The 20,150-nt window shown below is 39.1% G+C and overlaps 1 protein-coding gene across 1 annotated transcript in view; it reads left to right on the forward strand.

The window, feature by feature from the left end:
* IQCH (IQ motif containing H) overlaps positions 1–20,150 on the forward strand; it is a gene marked incomplete at both ends in the record, with an annotated part of 175,289 nt that overhangs the window by 59,366 nt on the left and 95,773 nt on the right. Inside the window, one exon of the mRNA XM_081126407.1 lies at positions 8,939–9,012. Coding sequence (XP_080982533.1) covers positions 8,939–9,012 — 74 coding nt within the window. The remainder of the gene's footprint in view (positions 1–8,938; positions 9,013–20,150) is intronic.

Here is a 20,150-nt window from a genome sequence, read left to right on the forward strand (position 1 = left end):
GCTAGGTGTGCCATGTCGCCAGGTTCTGGGCAGTGAGAGTGTCGGCACCAGTGTAGAGGGAAATGTGGAGGCTGTGCCCTCAGAAGGAAAGAGCGAAGCCTCCCCTTGCCCCCCCCCCGCCCGCCAGGCCAGCTGGGTTGCAGATGCGATGGGCAAGCACGTGGAGCCAGAGCTGGGGCTCCGAGCTGAGTTTGGCAGAGCTGCCCTGACAACCTCAGACTATCTTCCTTTGGACTCTTGTGTGAGAGGAAAATAAACTCTTAACTTGTTGAAGCCACTCAGTATATTTTAGGATCATTCTTTTTAAACATCTTAGGGTACACCAGAACCAGCGTGGCAGCCTTTCAAACCATAATGAGGAGTTGGATTTAATCCTAATTACAATGAGAGCCCACTGAAAGCTCTAGATGATCTATACCTTTGTCATCACTTGATATTTTAGGCATGTTTGTTTTTTAATGTTAGCTATAAGATGAAGAATGTCTGAGGATCTCATGTTCAACATGATTAAAAACAAAGATTAAAGTGAAAATAAATGAACTAGAGACTAGGACAGGAGACAGTATCAGCGAAGCTAACAGCTGCTTGTAAACAGGAGGGTGAGGTGATCTGACTTACGTTTCGATAAGATGATTCTGGCTGCATTACAGATAAAGAATCATAGGGGAGAATTAGTAGGCTAGTTAAAAGGATGAGAAATGATGGTGGATTTGTGGAGGATGGTATCAGTGGACATGAAAAGAGGTGAGCAACTTCAGGTTACATTTTGGAGATGGAGCCCTGAGGCCTGGTTGGTGGGTAGGAGTGGGGGAGAGCGAGGCATCAAGGATGAATATGCACCACTGTGTGAATGAATATGCATGAATTGCAAACAGTTCTTCCTACTCCGTGGCGTGGCATTTCATATTCCTAATACTATGTTGAATTAAAATGGTGAAAGTAAACATCCTTGTCTTGTTCTGATCTTAAGGAAAACGCTTTTAGCTTTTCGCTGTTGAGTATGATGTTAGCTGCGGGTTTGTCATATATGGCCTTCATTATGTTGAGTGATGTTCCCTCTATTCCCATTTTGCCGAGAGGTGGTTTTTTTCCTATCATACATGGATGCCGGAATTTGTCAAACACAGTCAATTGATTTTTGACAAAGGTGCAAAGGCAATTAAATGGAGAAAGGATAATCTTTTCAACCAATAGTGCTAGAACAGTTGAAGATAAATATATAGTATCTTGACCCATACCTTGCACCATACGCAAAAATGTACTCACAAAGTATTATAGAACTAAATGTAACGCCTAAAACTATAAAACTTTTAGTTGAAAACAGAAGGGGAAATTTTTTCTTTCCTTGGATTAGGCAAAGATTTCTTAGATACCACACAAAAAGTATAATCAATAAGAGAAAAAAAATATTGAATTTCATCAACATTTAAACTTCTACCCTTTGAAAGACAGTGTTAAGAAAATGAAAAGAAAAGCTACGGGTTGGAAGTTAATATTTCAAAATGCATACTTAATAATTTTTGTCCAGAAAAGATAAAGAACTCTCAAAACTCCATAATAAAAAAACAAGCAACCCAATAACATAATGGGCATAAAATTTAAACAGACATTTTACCAAAAAAGATATGTGGGTGGTAAATAGATATGTGAATGCTTAACATCATTATAGTCACTAGAGAAATACAAATTAGAACAGTTTTAATAAAGTTAAGACTATTGAAATTATACCAAATTTTTTTTCTGACCAAAATGGTATGAAATGAGAACTCAATTATGTGAGGAAAACTGAAAAATTCACAAATGTATGCAGATTAAACAACATGCTATTAAACAACTGATGGGTCAAAGGAGAAATCGAGAAAAATTTAAAAATATCTTGAGACAAATGAAAATAGAAACACAGCATACCAAAACTTATGGGATGCAGCATAAAGCAGTTCTAAGAGAGAAGTTTATAGCAATAAACATCTATATTAAGAAAAAAGAAAGATCTAAAACAAACAACCTGATTTTACATCCCAAAGAACTAGAAAAAGAAGAAGAAACTTAGCCCAAAGTTAAAAGAAAGAAACTAACAGGATCAGAGTGAAAGTAAATGAAACAGAGACTAGAAAGACAAGAGAAAACATCAGTGAAACTAAAAGCGGTTTTTAAAAATAAAAATAAACAAAATTGATCTTTAGCGAGACTAAGGAAAAAAAAGAAAGAAAACTCAAGTAAATAAAATTAGAAATGAAAGAGGAGACAATACAACTGATAACACAGAAATATTAAATATCTAAGAAACTACTATAAACAATTATACACCAAGAAATTAGATAACCTAGAAGAAATGTATAAATTGCTAGAAACTTAAACCTACCCAGTATGAATCATGAAGAAATAGAAACTCTGAACAGACCAATTACTGGTAAGGAGATTGAATCAGTAATCAAAACCCGCTCAACAAAGAAAAGTCCAGAACCAGATGGCTTCACTGGTGAATCATACCGAGCATTTAAAGAAATGTTAATATCAATCCTTCTCAAATTCTTCCAAAAAATGGAAGAGGCAAGAACACTTCAAAACTCGTTTTATGAGGCAGACATTACCTTCATATTAAAGCCAGACAAGGACACTACAAGAAAAGAGAATTGCAGGCCAATATACCTGGTGATCATAGATGCAAAAATCCTCAACAAAATATTTGCAAACTTAATTTGACAGCACATTAAAAAGATCATACACCATGATCAAGTGGGACTTATTCCTGGGATTCAAGGATGGTTCAACATATACAAATAAATAAATATGATACACAATAGTAAAATTAATGATAAAAATCATATGGTCATCTCAATAGATGCAGAAAAAACACTTGGCAAGCTTCAACATCCTTTCATGATAAAAAACACTCAACAAATTGAGTAGAGAAGAAATGTACTTCAACATAATAAACCTATATATGACAGCCCACAGCTAACATTATACTCAATGGTGAAAAGCTAAAAACTTATCCTCTAAGTTCAGGAACAAGACAAGGATGCCCATTCTTACCACTTTTATTCAACATAAAAGTGAATAAAGTCTAGAAGTCCTAGCCAGAGCAATTAGGCAAGAAAAAGAGATAAAAGGCATTTAATCAGAAAGGAAGAAGTAAAATTGTCTTGGTAGATGACGTGATATTATATATAGAAAACCTTAAAGAAGCCACCAAAATATGATTAGAATTAATTAATTAAATCAGTATAGTTGCAGTGTACAAAACCAATAAACAAAAATTAGTTCCATTTCTATACACTATTGACCAACTATCAGAGAAATTAAGAAAACAATCCCATTTAATAACATTAAAAAGAGTAAAATACTTAGAAATAAGTTTAAGGAGGTGAAAGATCTGTACACTGAAAACTACAAAAGAAACTGAAGAAGACACAAACAAATGGAAGGATATTCCTTAGTATTGCTAAGATGACTACACTACCCAAAGCAACCTACAGACTCAGCTCAATCCCTATTAAAATTCCAAGGGCACATTTTCACAAAAACAGAAAAAATTCTGATATTCATATGGAACCACAAATAGCAAAAGCAGTCTTGAGAAAGAAGAACAAAGCTGGAGGCATCACACTTTCTGATTCCAAACTATATTACAAAGCTATAGTGATTGAAACAGTAAGGTATTGGCACAAAAACAGACACATAGATCAAAGGAACATAGTAGAGTGCCCAGAAACCCGTGTTTTTATGGTCAATTAATTTTTGACAAAGGGTCCAAGAATATACAACGAGGAAAGAATAACCTCTTCAACAAATGGTTGTGGGCAAACTGGAAAGCCACATTAAAAAGAATGAAACTCGACCTCTGTCTTATACCATACACATAAATCAACTCAAAATTTATTAAAGACTTGAGCATAAGACCTGAAGCTGTAAAAATCCTAGAAAAAAGCACAGAGGGGGTAAGCTCTTGGCAATGACTTTTTTTATTTGACATCAAAAGCAAAGGCAACAACAACAAAAATAAAAGAGCTGAGCCTATATCAAACTAAAACTCTTCGGGCAGAGCAAAGGAAACCACCAACAAAATGAAAAGGCAGCCACTGGAATGAGAGAAAATACGTGTAAAACCACACGTCTGATAAAGGGATAATATACAAAATGTAGAAGAAATTCATGTAACTCAAAAGCAAAAAAATTAATGTCCCAGTTAAAAAAAAAAATGGGCAAAGGACCTGAATGACATTTTTTCAAAGACTACAAACATATGACTAACGGGGACATGGAAAGGTGCTCAACATCACTAAGCATCAGGGAAATGCAAACCTAAACCACAATGGGATACCACCTCCCACCTGTTAGAATGGCTGTCATCGAAAAGATAAGAGATAACAAATGCCAGCAAGGATGTGGTAAAAAGAGGATCATCGAACGCTGCTGGTGGGAATGTAAACTGGTGCAGCCACTATGGAAAACAGTATGGAGATTCCTTAAGAAATTAAAAATAGAGCTACCATATGATCCAGCAATCGCATTCCTGGGTATTTATCCAAAGAAAACGAAGTCACTATCTTGAGAGATATCTGTGCCCCCATGTTCGTTGCAGCATTATGCACACTAGCCAAGGCATGGACACAACTCAAGTGTCTGTCAATAGATGAAGAGATACAGAAAATGTGATATATAAAGATATAGGTATAAATATTAATATATATCATGGCACATTACTTACACTTAAAAAAAGAAAATCCTGCCATTTGTGACAACACGGCTGAACCTGGAGGGCATTATACTAAGTGAAATAAGCAAGACAGAGAAAGACAAATACTGCATGGTGCCACTTATATGAGGAATCTTAAAAAAAAGAAATCAAACTTGTAGAAACACGGGGTAGAAAAGTGGTTGCCAACACTTAGAGGGGTGAGGGGAATAGGTAAAAAGTTATTAAAAGGATGCAAACTTTCAGCTATAAGATGAATAATGTCTGAGGATCACATGTAAAACACGTGACTATGTGGTTGGTAAAACTGTACTGTATAATTGAAATTTGCTAAAAGAGTAGAACTGAAACACTCTCACTAACAATGAAAAAGTTAAATATGTGCGTTAACTATCTAGATGGGGGGGGATTCTTTCACAATGGATACACATATCACATCACCACAATGTACACTTAAAATATCCTACAATTTTGTCAATTAAGCTCTCAGTAGAACTGAAATTTTATTTTTAAAAAGGCACAAATAAATAATATTTAAATGAAAAAAGACAGATACTACAGATACATAGAATATTTTAAAATTCATAGTACGGTTAACTTTATGCCATTATTTTTTAGTGAAATGAAAATTTTCCTAGAAAAATCTAAATTGCCAAAATTAACTCAAGAAAAACAATAGGGAACTTAAAGAAAACAATTCCATTAGATAATTTGAATTGGTAGTGAAAAAAATATCTCTCTGTCTTAAACACACACATGGACAGGTACACACACGCAAAAATACACCAGAGGAAAAAAGACTTCAGGCCTTTGATAGGCAAGCTTTGCCAACCTTAAGGATCAGGTGATTCTTATTTTATACTATTCCATAGAAAGAGAAAAGAAGGAAAGCTTACCAACTGATTTTATGAAGGCAGTATAACTTTGATACCCAAACTGGATGAGGTCAATGCAAGAAATAATATAGGGACCCCGGCTGGCGTGGCTCAGTTACTGAGCATCGACCTGGGATCCAGGCGATCAGGGTTCGATTCCCAGTCAGGGCACATGCCTGGGTTGTGGGCTCAACCCCCAGTCGGGGGCGTGCAGGAGGCAGCTGATCAATGACTCTCTCATCATTGATGTTTCTCTCTCTCTCTATCCCTCTCCTTTCCTCTCTATAAAATCAATAAAGATATATTTAAAAAATAAATAATAATAATATAGCGAGATCAATCTCAGAAACATAGAGGCAAACATTCTAAGTAACAGCAGTATTTTTTAAAATTCATCATGATCAAGGAGGAATGTGAGGAAGATTAAATATTAGAAAAATCTAGTAATATAATTCACCATGGTAACAGATTAAAAGAGAAAAACCCTATGATCATCTCAATATATGCCAAAATGAAAAAAAAAATCATTTAATATAATTCAACATTAATGATAAGAGAAAAAACCTCTGGGCAGGGTAGAAGTAGAAGAGAATATTCTGAACCTGATTGTTGTTTTCAACCAAAACCCCAGAGCAAACAATATTCTTAATAGAGAAACTTTAGAAGCATTCTATTTCCCCATTACAAGCAGGGACAGTTGAACACTGTCCTTGAGGCCCTAGCACATGCGATAAGACAAAGAATGGCCTACAGGAGGGGTGCCAGTCAGGAGAGCATGTGACCGCAAATATCAGCAACCCTAACCACCGATGGCTTAAAATAAGGAGGTTCGTTTGTCTCACACATAAGCAGTCGGGAAGTAGGCGGCCTAGGGCTGGTGGTGCTGCTGAACAGAGTTGTTCAGGGCTCTCTTTCTGCCTCAGCCCTTAGCTTGCTAGTGTTCATCCTGGTGCTTGTCACCTCTTGGCTCTAAGAGGTCTCTTGCAGACCTGGGCCTTACTGTACACATTGCAGGCAGGAAGAGGGGGACATCGTGGACACCCTGGACGAACCTCCCCTTACAACTCACTGGTCACAGGGCCGCTGTTAGCTACAAGAAAGGCTGGAAAAGTGAATGTCCAGGGGTAGGGTTAGGGTTAGGATTTGGGACATACTTATACTATATACTTAGTATGGTAAGTTATGCTTGGTCTTAGCCATTCATGAAAATTCTGTTCTTCATTGGATATTAAATATATTTAACACTCAGGGCATACTTATACTAAAATGTTATTTGTTATTTACCTAAAATTCAATTTAACTATGTGTCATTTAAAGAAATTTTTGGCTAAACTGGCAACCCTAATAGCTGGGCATATTGTTACCCTGAAAATAAATGGGGTTCTAAAATCAGCAAGGAAGAAAGGGGTGGCTACTTGACAGGCACATATCAATAACTGCCACAGAAGCATACAAGCTCGACCAGAAAGACAAGTTTTTTCCTCCTGACATTAACTCTGCCAAAATTTATCATACAGACTTTTCCAGAAGGGAAGTTGAGTAGCAAAATTGTAAGTACCTTAGGATACAGTTTTGCTGAAGGCGCAGACACATTCTTCAAATGCTTGTGTCCCATAAAATCCACGGCTTCATGAAGTTATAATTTAGTGACAGAATTTCTGCAGGTGACTAAGAAAAACTTCAAAAACCTTTTAGAGATATTATTAACTGTGGATTATCCATGTGTAATTACAAAGTTTTCAGATCCTTATCCTACCAAATTTTGTTAACACCTTTTAAAATTATGCCAGCTTGAAAACTTGTCAGCTGCTATTCTGTCTCAGTAAGGGAATTTAAATTTCACTTAGCTTCGAGAACCTGAAACTTAGAAAGTGAACTGAGACTGCTGATAGAGGAATAACAAGCTCTTTGGTTAAATCTGTGGATTCAGAGCAGTTTGGGTGCAGGGTGTAGACTGACCTTCAGAAGTGGGAGGGCCTTGCCCTGGCCAGTGTGGCTCAGTCAGTTGGCTGTCATCCCATGCACCGGAAGGTCGCCGATTCGATTCCCAGTCAGGGCACATGCCCAGGTTGCAGGCTCAATCCCCAGTAGGCAGCCAATAGATGTTCCTCTCTCACATGGATGTTCTCTCTCTCTCCTTTCCTTCTTCCCTCTCTAAAAAAAGAAAAATCAATAACAAAAAAGAAGTGGGAAGGCCTAGTCCAAGTGGACCATAGGGCAGAAAAGCACAGAGGTCAAAGCTAAAACCTGTAGGCTTACGATGGAGTCTTCATGCACTATTGCCAAGTGCCCAGATGCAGAGAAGGTGATGGTGGGCAGGCTCACTGGAAGCCAAGAAAACCAGAAAAGTGGTAAAACCTGGTTGGTCCAATGCAACAAACAAATCCCCTTTGTGGAGTTGATTTTTAGTGATGAGACTCTGGAATCCCAGCTACTTTTTAAGAGATGGCTGCAGATAGTCCTTGCAGCCCGCTTGAGGCAATGCGAGAGAGCTGAGTCCTGGAGGTGTGGACTCTAAATTGTACACTGATGTGCTGTATTTGATGAACAACTGTCAATTCTTTCTAAGACTGTTGCTAAAAACTGACAGAAAAGGGGTGGAGTAAGGAAGCGAGTTGTAGGAAGCCTCACTTCTGTGACTCAATGAACTATTTAAATAAGTGTTTTGTTGTCTTCCTTGGAAAGAGTAGTTGTAAGGACTTTTTCCCCCTGACGATGTCAGACTTGGGCTGTTTTGAAAGGGCAGTTGGGTTTGCTGCCAGACAGCAGGAGGGATGTGGTTTCTCTCCTAAGAATCGTCTAGCACGTGGGCCTACATGCTGCACATGAACTAGATGCTATGGACTAGATATGTTCTCCAAAGGTGGCTGCTTACAGATTTAGTTAATTTCAAAAATAATATTTACTGTGTTTTTACTTATATCATTTCCCCAAGCCATTTAAATTCTTTAGAATCATTTTTTAATGACTACACAATAGAATAGCTCATCATATGTAGTGATATTAATTTACCTTTTAAATGAACTTGGCTATTTAAAGAAGTCTCACAGTGAGACATTTTATAAGACAAATAGTACTACTCTCCAGTTAGCCTGCTTTTAAATTCTGCCTCTTCACCTCGGCAGTTTGCAGAAGGTGAGCTGACCTTACATTCTGATGGAACCGTTGTCCTCCCGTGCTTTTTGCTTTCCTTCTGAAGTCAATGATCACAAATGTTTCATTGAATTGATACAGGAAAGACTGATAGTGAACAATCAATGGGTGACAGAGCCATTTGACTTTTGAGGTGCAGACCAATAGCATTAGCCCAAGGACTCGGCCTCTCTTTCTGAAAGAGGTAACTTTGCACCACCTCCACCCACAGCCCTGTTTGCTACAACTCAGAAGCCACAGCCGATTCCAGAAGGGAAGACCTCACCCAAGAAACAAAGAGCAAAGGTATTCATATTCCTAGCTAAGAGGAGAAAACTGTTCTTATCTATAATAATCTCAGCGAGATATTTGGTAACACACACATGTTATAGAATTATACCTTTCACATAGCAATAAATGCTATTTCAGCTGTTTCTGGGATGCATTTGATTTTTACAAGGCGGGGGATTGTTATACAAGTAAACTCCGCTGTGACATTATCAGTCATGTCGAATTACTGTGAGATCAACTACTGCCAGCTGGTTAAGAGTACAGGAGTCCGGAACACAATAGCTGTTGCTTTATATCCAAATTTGTGTTGCATAGTGTATGTTTTGCTGTATTGCACTTGTCTTTAAGCCAAGGATAAAAAGGCAAGCTCTCCGATTTTGCATGGATACCTTAATGAGGAAGGGGGGGAATTTTATAGTCTCTAACATTGGGACCTCACAGTACAACATATTCATCCTCACGGAGATTCGCCTGGTTAAAGGTGCTGGGCTTCTGGAGCTTGCTTTCTTATGTTTATGACCACAGACAGACTTGTGATAATTGAAACTTTTCACCATAGAAAGGAGACAGCTGGCAGTGTCTTTTTCTGGGCTTACCCTATGTGGTCAGGTTTACAGCTGCTCCCATTTTTAAAAAAAAAGAAAAGAAAAGAAAAGAGAAATTGAGTCGTGTCACAGAAGAAATTAATCCTACTGTGTCCACATAGTAGACTGTTACCTGTTCTTCCCAGACCTTCATCCTTTAACGCTCAAATCCTCCTCAAGATGTTTTCACTGCATTCGCAGCGCTGGTGGGCTGTTTCCTCGTAGGAGATTTCCAAGCTGTTTATGTAGCAGCATGTCATGTGACACCCCAGTTGCCATGGCAAATATTTGTGTTTCATGAAAAATGTTGGTTAAAAAAAATCAATGTAAATGGCCAAATCCCAAGACAGACAGGCCTTCAGGCTAGCGTTTGGCCTGCGCCATTGTTGTTTCAAATTCAGCTGTTTAACAGGCTGTGCGAAGGCCACGGGCTAATGCGCGGAATGGGAACAGGCGGGGGCACCTGTTTTGATTCTCACCGTGTTCTAGCTCTCAGGTCCCCAGGTTTACAGAGAACAGATCTACAGGTAACACAGAGATGACCAGGCTTTAAGCAGTAAGTTTAAAGAATTAAAAGCTTTAAATATTTTTAAATAATGACATTTTCTGAGTGCTAATTAAGCCCGCCTTTCATTTTCTATTGACTTCGCAAAGCTTTTTTCCTACATCTAGAAGCAGTAATAGTTAAAGATTCCTTCCTGTGGTCCCAGATTGGTACATTTCTGAACTGACTCTTCAATAGTAAATGTAATTATTCATACACTCTGTGAAAAGTGCCCTAGCATGGACGTTAAAAGGCTAAGAGAAAGACGTCATGACAGAGCTGGAACAGACCTTGGACCAGTCCCCACCACTGGGCAGTGTGGTGCCACACGGAGAAGCCCTTTCTTGTAAATATTTCTCCACGGGTCCCCTAGAAGTAGGGCTGGGCATCTGGTTATAGTTGTTTTCGTAAATATTTACTTTGTCAAACTCTTTCTTCAAAGCAAACAGGGCCTTTGGCAAGCAGAGCGTCATTGTCTGGGGTGGGAAAGGTCTTTCTAATTATTAGCTCCTGCCTGCTCGGAAAGAGGGAACAGGCTGGCCCAGCGGGGGAAGCTGGGGGAGTGGGGGGGGGTAGGCGGAGGCAGACTGTGCCTTCTATTTGTTTTGTAAAATTGCTGATGAGAGTCATTTTGATTTCAACTGTGTCTCATTATTCATTGTAGGGGAAAGGCAAAAGGTCAAGAGGACCTCAGGAGAAGAAGATCTGTAATTTGTGTGACTAGTTGAAATTTGGGGTCTGTCACCTGATGTCCCTTCCTCTTGCTGCAGGGCAGAAATATGGGAGGCAGGTTTGACAGCTGGAGATGGTAGCAAAAGTTCTTTTGCTCTTCTTTTACAAAAGAAATTACATCATGTTTCAGGGGGAAAAATGGTTCATTTAAAGTAGAAAAAAAAAATTTCCCTCTATTGGGACTGAATTACTTCTCAGGCTTCAGTCCAAAAATGCTATTTAGCATACTCAACATTTGGCTGAATCACATCAGTATTCAACCTTAATCTAAGATCTTCATCTTTTAAAAGTGCACTTAACATGAAATAAAACGTAAAAAAGCAAAAACAAAAAAACACACCAGTTGTCCGCCAGCATCTGTACGCGTGTGTGAGTACACACGCACTTGTAAGGGCGCACACACACTGCGTATATGATGTAATAGGTAAGGGTAAGGGATTCATAGCTAAACTAAGTAAAACAAATAGGTAACAACCTGGAAAAATGAAACAGTCCCTACAATACAACAAGTACATGCCAGCCAGGAACATTCCATGGGGCCATGCGTGGGTAATGAAAGTCCTGAACTTGAAGCAGCAGAGAGCTGGATTCTCTTCTTACTAACAGGGGAACTTTGAGCAAGTCACCCAGCTTCTGCATGGCTCCCTCTCCTCCTCTGACAGGCGGGGATAACACAGCCTTTCCCCCAGGGTTGCTGTGAGGGTTCGAGGAGCTAATGTCACACGTGAAAGTGCTCTAGAACTATAAAGCACTTCTCACCATAATTGGTTGGTCTATTTTTAAGATCATCTTCTAGGCCTCCCTTTCTCAGGGATCTTATCAGCAAGAATTTCAGAGGGAGCTTAGTCACCCCTTTTCAAGGGAAAAAAAAGCCCACCTTTGGGGTCTCCTTATAACCCTGCAGAGCTCTAAGTGAGCAGCATTTACAGCAATGATTGCACAGTCCTGAACCTAGACAAATTGCTTCTAGATAAACTAATCAATGCAATTAGATCCTTCCTCTAGCTCCCCTTGACTTCTTGCTGTGAGGAAATTGTGAGCTTGCTTCTGCATTTAAAACTAGGATGTGCTTTAGGAATACTAAGGGGTTATTTATCTGGAATATTTATAACAGCTAATGTTGATTGAGCATGTTCTTACAGCATTGCACTAAGCACCTTCCATACCCACTGACTGCTCACAGCAGCCACCAAACCTTTGTGCTGTCATTGTCCCCAGGCCCACACAGCTGATAAAGGGCTACAGACAATCCATACGACAGAGGGAAGTTCCAGAATGTGTGGCCTCTCCATACACCAGGTTATCAACTCTTCCCACACAATTAGGGCACTGTCCCTAACGCTTTACATGGAGCATCTCGTTTTCACAGCATCTCTGTGCAGTAGGTACTATTATTATTCCCATCCTACTGGAGGGCCTGGATGCAGAGGTGAAGGTCATCCAACTGGTAAGTGACAGAGCCGGACTACAAAACTGGACTGTGTGGCTGCCAGAGCCCCAAAGCATTAGCAATTCTTAAAAATCGTTTTTATGAAATATTCCTAAAAGATATTATATCTCTGCCATCCTAATTTAACATTTCCTCCATCCAATATTACGTATATATATATATAACCAATTTCTGGTGTGTTTTTTAATTTGTTTCCCTCAATATCAGAACAGTGGTTGTCACCTGTGCTATCATATCTTCTTTTTTTGGCTCTGACTTTTCTGTCTTCTAGATCAGTTAGCCAAGTAACCAAAACTCAAGAAGTTGTATGATAAATCTGAGTCAGTCAGGCTCTGCACAGGGACCCAAGGAATAAAATAATAAACTGTAGTAGAGTTTGTAGAATAAAATAATAAACTATAGTAGAGTTTGTAGTAATTTCGAGACATCTGAGGTCTTTATTTTCAGGAATCTAGTTTAAAGGCTTGAAGTTGCTAAAAATGCCTCTCAGCAAATAAATCTTTTTATTATCTCAAGGCAGTCATGTTTACAACTATGTTAAGATCCACTTCATTTCAATTGACATTTTGATAATAAAAATATATTTTGTGGGTAAAACAAGCAAACAAACAAATATATTAGTGGACATTAGGTTCTAGGTTAAATTCATGTGTGTTTACTTCTGGGAATGGGCTAAAAAGGATTATAGAGAGGATGTCAATTGCACCTAATGTGTTGTTTCTTTTATTTAAATACATATGTAAATATATAATGTAAATACATTTAAATTTTATATTATAAATAATTATAAATATATTAAATGTACCTATTTTTTAAATATTAAAATTTTATATATGCCTTCTTTGCTTAAGACAGAGATATATATTATATATGATATACATTCTGTATTATCTAACATTAGAACCTCATAATACAATACCATTCAACCTTGTGGAGAATCTTCTGTTTTAAAGGTGCTGGACTCTGTAGCTCGCATTCTTATATTTATGAGCCACAGAGATATACACGTATCTGGAACAAAGTCGATAAAACATTAACATGCATCCGTAGTACTTTTTTTATATTAACCCCTAGACTCTTCTGTATTTTTTTCAAAACATTTTCCAAATAAAAGAAGAAAAAACAAAAGAAAATCCTATTTCCTAAACCATACCTCTGCTGTAAAATTCATTTCCTTCAGTGTACAAAAAATAAGTTTGAGCGATTACATTTTAATGTCAAATTTAGGGTCTTCTCTTAGTCATTTTGTCATATTGTTTGTTTCTTTAGTATTTTCCAAACATATATTCTTAAACCTCTTGTTAAAAAACTGTGATTATTTTATAGGTAAGTCAGCTGAATCTTTTAATCAAGCAACATGTGTGACATTGAACATATCACAGAGAGAGAGAGAGAGACCAACTCTAGTCCCATTTCCCTCTGCGTAAAGAGGAGACTGGACCAGCTCAGGGTTTTGAAGGAGCTCCCGCACCCCCCCCAAGAGCCCCCGAAGCCCCCAGGGTTGGGAGAGGAGCAGACTTCCCAGCAGGCGGGCCCCTCACACCCACACATGGGTGTCAACTGTTTCACCTCCTTACCATCAAATTTTATTGTTTTTGAACAAAGAGTTTTAAGCCTAAAAATATAGACTTTGAAAACCACCAGGTGAGGCCTGGCAGCAGTTTTGGGTTGAATATGCCCAAGCCCGTGGAGGAATAAGCCTGCTTCTTGAAGAGCGCAGAGTGCTTCCCCGCTGGATTTGTGATTCCAGAACAATCCAGTCTCCTTTCTTGTCTTGCCCTAAAGTGTTCAAGAAAATGAGGTCAGACTTGGACAAGACTTAGAGCTCCTCAATCTGGAGATAGAAGATGAGATTTTTTTTAAAAGTCCAAGGCTATTTTTTTCTCTTTAGACTCACTTTCCCTCATGAAACCTCATTTAATTTATCATCTTAAAGTAAGAAGAGGAAAAAAATCTGAAAAACAAAAGAAAAACTGTGGGATCTCTTAAAACCATTTTCCATTTTTTCCAATTTGTTAGAAATGGCCACCCTCACCCATGAATATTTGACATGAAACTTTTGAATTAAGATTATACAGTTTTATTTGCAAAATATTTCTTCTTGCATGAAGGAATTGACAAGAAAAAAATTATAAAATTGTTTTTATTTCTCTTCATAGCATCCCTAACTGTACATTTTATTACATGTAATTAACAGTTTTACTTATTTACACCAGAAAAAAAAGGTTAAATCATCAGTAAGCCACAAAATAAAATCCTTACATTTTTAATTTGTATTTTTTTTATTTATCAAATTAGGACCTAATTACTCATAGAAAATTTGGAAAGTTCAGAAAGGAGGAAAAGCGTGCCAAAGTATGCAAGGAATTTTTCTCTAAAATACCACATTATTTAAGCATTTGCCACGTCCCTTGGTTGGTATCATACTACACATTCAACTGTGATTTTACTCTTTTCACCTAAGAGTCCATCAAAGCCTTTACATATATGATTTAAAACTCTTCATAACACATTTTAGTGACCATGTAATAATCTGTCTTAAAGATATACCATCACTTTCTTAGTCACTATCCTGTTGTTTGACATTAAATTATCAATGTCGAATTATTATTATTAATAATAAATAATGACATCATTTCCAGTTTTCCTCTGTTGTAAATAAAACTGCCATGAGCATCTTTCATATTTGTACATAGATCTTTATCTTTAGGCTAAACCTTAGTGGTAGAACTCCTTGGTCAAAGGCTATGCCCATTTTCAGATGCAAGAGGCCGAGCTTTCTGTTAGTGCTCCAAAACTCCAGCCAGGAGTTTGCAGATAACTTGTCTGGTCCTAGGACAGCTTTGCCACAGACCCGGCCCGGGTGGCTGTGGGCCTGAGCTCTAGTATCCACTCTTCATTCATTCACGGCCTGAGCTTTACCGTGCACGGCAGTGCACTGGGTAGTGGGCATTAGCAGTGACCAAAACAAGCCAAGGCTTGGCCCCTGTGGGACTTACATTCTAGTGAGGGAGGCAGAAAATAGACAGATGCTATTGTCACAGGTAGTGACAAGCGCTAAGAATGGAAATAAAGAGCCCGTATGTAAGCCTCGAGGGTGTGAAGAGGTGGGTATGTAAGGATTCCGCAAGTGTTCTTTAGTGATCTGTGATCAACGGACTTGCCATACACACAATTTCCTCGGGATGACTGTAATGTAAAGTTTTACTTTATCGTGATGATAGAGGTCCCTTTCGAAGCTCCCTCCTTCTCCTTTACCGAAGGAAAATGATGCTGTGACTCTTCTCAGGAAACAAAGTCCAGGCTGCTTTTGATGCCCATCCTGTCCAGTTCCCTGTACTTCCCCCCAGCAGGTTCCTCCCATCAATCAAAATTGTCCCAAATGGTCCTTAACTATGTCACATTCTCTCAGAGAATATTAGCAGGGTAGCAGACAAGGGGAAGTCAATGCAGCAGTAAAAAGAAATGTTTCTCTAGAAAAGGAAATTTCACATTTGACTGAAAATATACTGCCTGTATTTAAAAAACTCTTCCTGATTTTGTTCTGTTTGATCTTCAATCAGAATTGGATCCATTGCGTGTTTTTGTTCCATAAGTTCATCCGGGGGGGGGGGGTCCTCCTCAGGAAGTGTTTCAGGAAGACTCGTTTGAGAAAAGATGCCTTTCAAAGCAACTGCAGAAATTATCCCTAAAAAATTGCTGCTGATCTGAGTGGTCTGTACACTCAATTCTCTTCCTTTGTATGTCTCCACTCAGTGAGTTCTCTAGTTTTGCCATTTATTCTCTTTATAAAGGTTAAGGGCGCTGACTCTCACTTTTCATGGACACTTAAGGCTTATGCAGTTTCTAGGTCCTACAGACTGAGAACCGTTTTGTTGATTTGCAGACCCTAAAATACTGGAATATCACTCTTTGGGGGTTCTCCACCCATGATCATCTTTACAGCTATTCCTTTATCATGGTTTGTAAGTTGCAAGAAAGAGCTTCCAATTTAAAACGTAGAAAGAGAAAAAAAATCCCTGGCTCTTTTACATGGTACATGAAGGGACATTGCCTTTGCCTTGATGGTTTGACTAGCACCAGGAGTTTATTAAACAGCAGATACTCCCGGAGGGGTGACATTTTAAGTCAAAAGGACATAGGGTGTCAAAATTAGAAGCACCCTGAGTGATCCTCCAATGGAAACTGAAACTCTCACGGAAGAAGTGACTTCCCAAGGCCACAGCAGGAGTTGTTGACAGACTAGGTCCCAGGTCTTCTCACTTCACATCCATCACTTTTCTACCACACCATGGTTCATTAGCATGTTCATAGTTTATAGGGTTAGTTTAACAGATTGCTTTCCAAATAAGAAAGAAATAACAGGCCAAGGCCAGGTTGACTGTGATGTAGGAGTTGACAAAAGGAAGGCTGAGCAAGGAGAGCACAGCTTGGTAGGGGCTATGTGGGAAGTTCTTGACAATTAGGGCTGTGGGAGTTGGTGGTATGGGGGTAGGGAATAACAGCTAGCTCTGTGATTTTGGGCAAGTCACTTGACCTCTCTGAGCCTCAGTTTCCTTATCTATGGTAATAAACATACAGGCTGAAATGAGAAAGATTCTTTACACGTATTATGATCATCACTGCAACTCTATGGGGAACCTCTCATTTTTACAGATAAGAAACACTTAGGTTCAGAGAGGATGTTGTCTTAGTCGGCTCAGGCTACCATAACAAAATGCCATAGACTGGGTATAGCCTAGCCTAAACAACAAACATTTACCTCTCAGTTCTGGAGGCCGGTGCTGGTTGGTGAGAGCACTCTTCCTGGCTTGCAAATGGCTGCCTTCTTGCTAGAGAGAGATCATCTCTCTTTTGTCTTTTCTTATAAGGACACTAATCTCATCATGAAGCCTCCATCCTTATGAACTAATTACCTCTCAAAGGTCCCACCTCCAAATACCAGCACCCTGAGGACTGGGGCTTCAACATATGAATTTTGTGGGGACACAAACATTCAGTCCATGGTAGATTGTAATTTGCCCAAGACGACATAACAGATAGAGAGTGTAGACTTGACTTCGGGTAAGACTTCAGGGCCAAGGCTCATTTCCCTGGGTCCATAATAGTCTATCGAGTAAAAGGTAGGGCCAGTGACCTTTAAGATCCCTCATGCTTCAAAATTCAGGACTGTGATTATGCTGAGTCCCTGAATCCTGTTTAGGCAGCTAATCTCTCTAAATATTGTATATATCTTTCTAACATCTTAACAAACTGAGGTCTTGACATCTGTTCTGTACGAAGTTTAGCACATTATGGATCCTCAAATATTAAAGAGCAGGCCTGATAGATGGTATCCCTGGTCTTCAGGGAATGATGAAGACTCATCTCTGAGGGTCACTCCACTCATACTCTGAACTAGGCTCTCACTTAGAGCCATGATGGCTGGGAGGACTCTTCTTCACACAGTGGAGTTGCCTGGGCTAATTATTAATGGGTATGTTTGGGTGTTTGAGAAATTAAACATCAGCTTATGGATTCCAAAGTAATTTAGTCTATCCTTCTAGGCAAATCATTCTCTAAAGATATTATCCATGTTGGATTACCCCAATACTTGACCATCTGCCGCCAGGAGATCTTGGTTATATCTAATTTAGAGATCCTTGTCTCCGGTTTAATCCTACATCCACATGCTGTCCACATGTATGAAAAGGAAATTTTTCATAAAGACATTCAGCTTAGAAATACATGCCTTTTTTCCTAGAATTTTTCTTCATGACACTTATTTCTAAATTTTAGAAGGTGATAGCGGCCCTGCCTTTTTTGTTTCACATCTGTGACTTACACACGTAGGCATCATCCTGCTTCCTGCTATTTGTTTTAGAATTGGAATTTTCCCTAAATAACTGCTGCAGAAACTCTCAAAGTTACCTCATTAGTGATTATACCTTGAGCATTTCCCAGCTAGTTGACTCTCTTAGAGCAGAATGCTAATAATTAAGCCATGACTATAGGCTTGGGCTCTGTGTGGGCCAGAGAGCCATCCCTACTAGAAGGAAACAATGTGGCTATTGAATCGGTGGCATTACATTGGGAGTACAGCCCATCTTAAACCAAAAAGGAGGGAGGGAGGGAGGGAGGGAGGGAGGGAGGGAGGGAGGGAGGGAGGGAGGGAGGGAAGGAAATAATTGTAGACAATTGTAGACAAGTTCATGGAGATAAATGGTAAAGGAAGAATAGCAGAAGGACCCAAACCTGAAGCATACCGTGACCTTTAATCAGGGCTCTTACTCCTAGCAGGCTGTCTCTACCTGCTCAATGGATCTCACAATGCTGATGCACTGCTTTAATTTGGGAAGCCTTTCTCTTGAGAGACATGTCTTTTCTTGCTCTAAGTCTAAAGTGCTCCCAAGTGTGGCATTCTCTGTGATAGATGTACTACAGTTATGCTTTAGCTGACTCCAAACCCATAGCTTCCCCGTGCCTGAGTGGTCTATTTGATGTCCAAGAGTGTGTTTCCTTTGAGAGCAGGTCTTTACTAGAATATCATCCAAGAAGGTAGGGAGGTGTAATCCCTTTGTTCTCAAGGAGCCACTGTTAAACTCTGTAAACCCACTCTCAGACACAGCTATTCTTTAAAAAGGTCAGAAATGCATTTGCTGATGTAGCTAAATGCCCTGGACCTACCCCAAGGAAAGGCACTGTCCCAGAGAGACTTAAGGGTCCTCTCCTTTCATAAACTTCTCCCCAGGTTGCTCCATTTTCAAGGATGGTCCCAATTCCAATGACTCTCTGTAAAGATAAGGAATTTCAAAATATTTTAACATTTCCAAGGAGACCAGAGTCTCTGGCAGATCTCCCGTTCATTGCTGGGCTTCTTACAGGAGTCTCAGGGTCTCAATAACAGAATCAAGCATGGGACTGGCAGGCACAACCAGCTCCATACATGTCCATCCATGATTATGTTGCATGTCTATTTCTCAATGATGAAGCACTGTCACTATTCTCTGAATTGAAACCTTTCCATCATTAGAACCCATTCTTGAGGGAGGCAGAAATGTAGCTGAGCACCATTTCTGCGGGATCATGTGCCACTTATCTTTTCCAGGAGTTGCAGCTCCTCCTGCCAGCACTGATGTCTGCTAAAGGAGGCATTACTTCTCTAACTCTCTCTTGCCCATCCAAAGAGAAGGAATTTATTTCCATTTACCAAACAGTTTGCATTCTCTCTTGGCACCTTGATTAGATCAGAAAGGGCTAGCTTCTTGACGAGAAGACTTTTTTCCATTGCTCTTATGCCTATAACAACTCTTAAGTTAAAAGCATACAAAGAGCTCACTGCTATTTAAAGTCTACTTCTGAAGTTCAAAGAAATTACCCCTTTTGGGCTTAACACCTGCTTTTTGGTATTTTTAAGCTTGAGATGACAGTCTAGTTAATTCCACCCAAGAAAAGAAAAAGAATGTGAAGGGTTTTTTTTTAATTTCCTGTGTTTGCTTCTTGTGCTTTTACTGTGAATGTATCTCTTGGCTCGCTCTTCTCTTTGATAGCTTTCTTCCTTGAATTTGTTAGTTAATATCAGTTAGCATTTGTTTAATAAAGACAAAGCATGAACAATCTCTAGCACAATGATAATACAGAGCTGTGGCATATTAGTTATTGAGTTCTCTGAAAACTCTTCAAAATGCAGAGAGCAGCATAATCTTACAATTTGGTAAAGATGGGCTTATACATCTGACAACATTGACATATTGAAGACAATCTATTCCTTAAATCCCTAAGCAAGAAGCATTCAGCACAGTGAGTTCGATACCTGGTTTACCGAGGAGAAGTCAGGGCCTGAAACATCTATGCTCCCTCCCCC

This window comes from Miniopterus schreibersii (assembly GCF_964146895.1).
Source record: "Miniopterus schreibersii genome assembly, chromosome: 1".
NCBI classification, from domain to species: domain Eukaryota; kingdom Metazoa; phylum Chordata; class Mammalia; order Chiroptera; family Miniopteridae; genus Miniopterus; species Miniopterus schreibersii.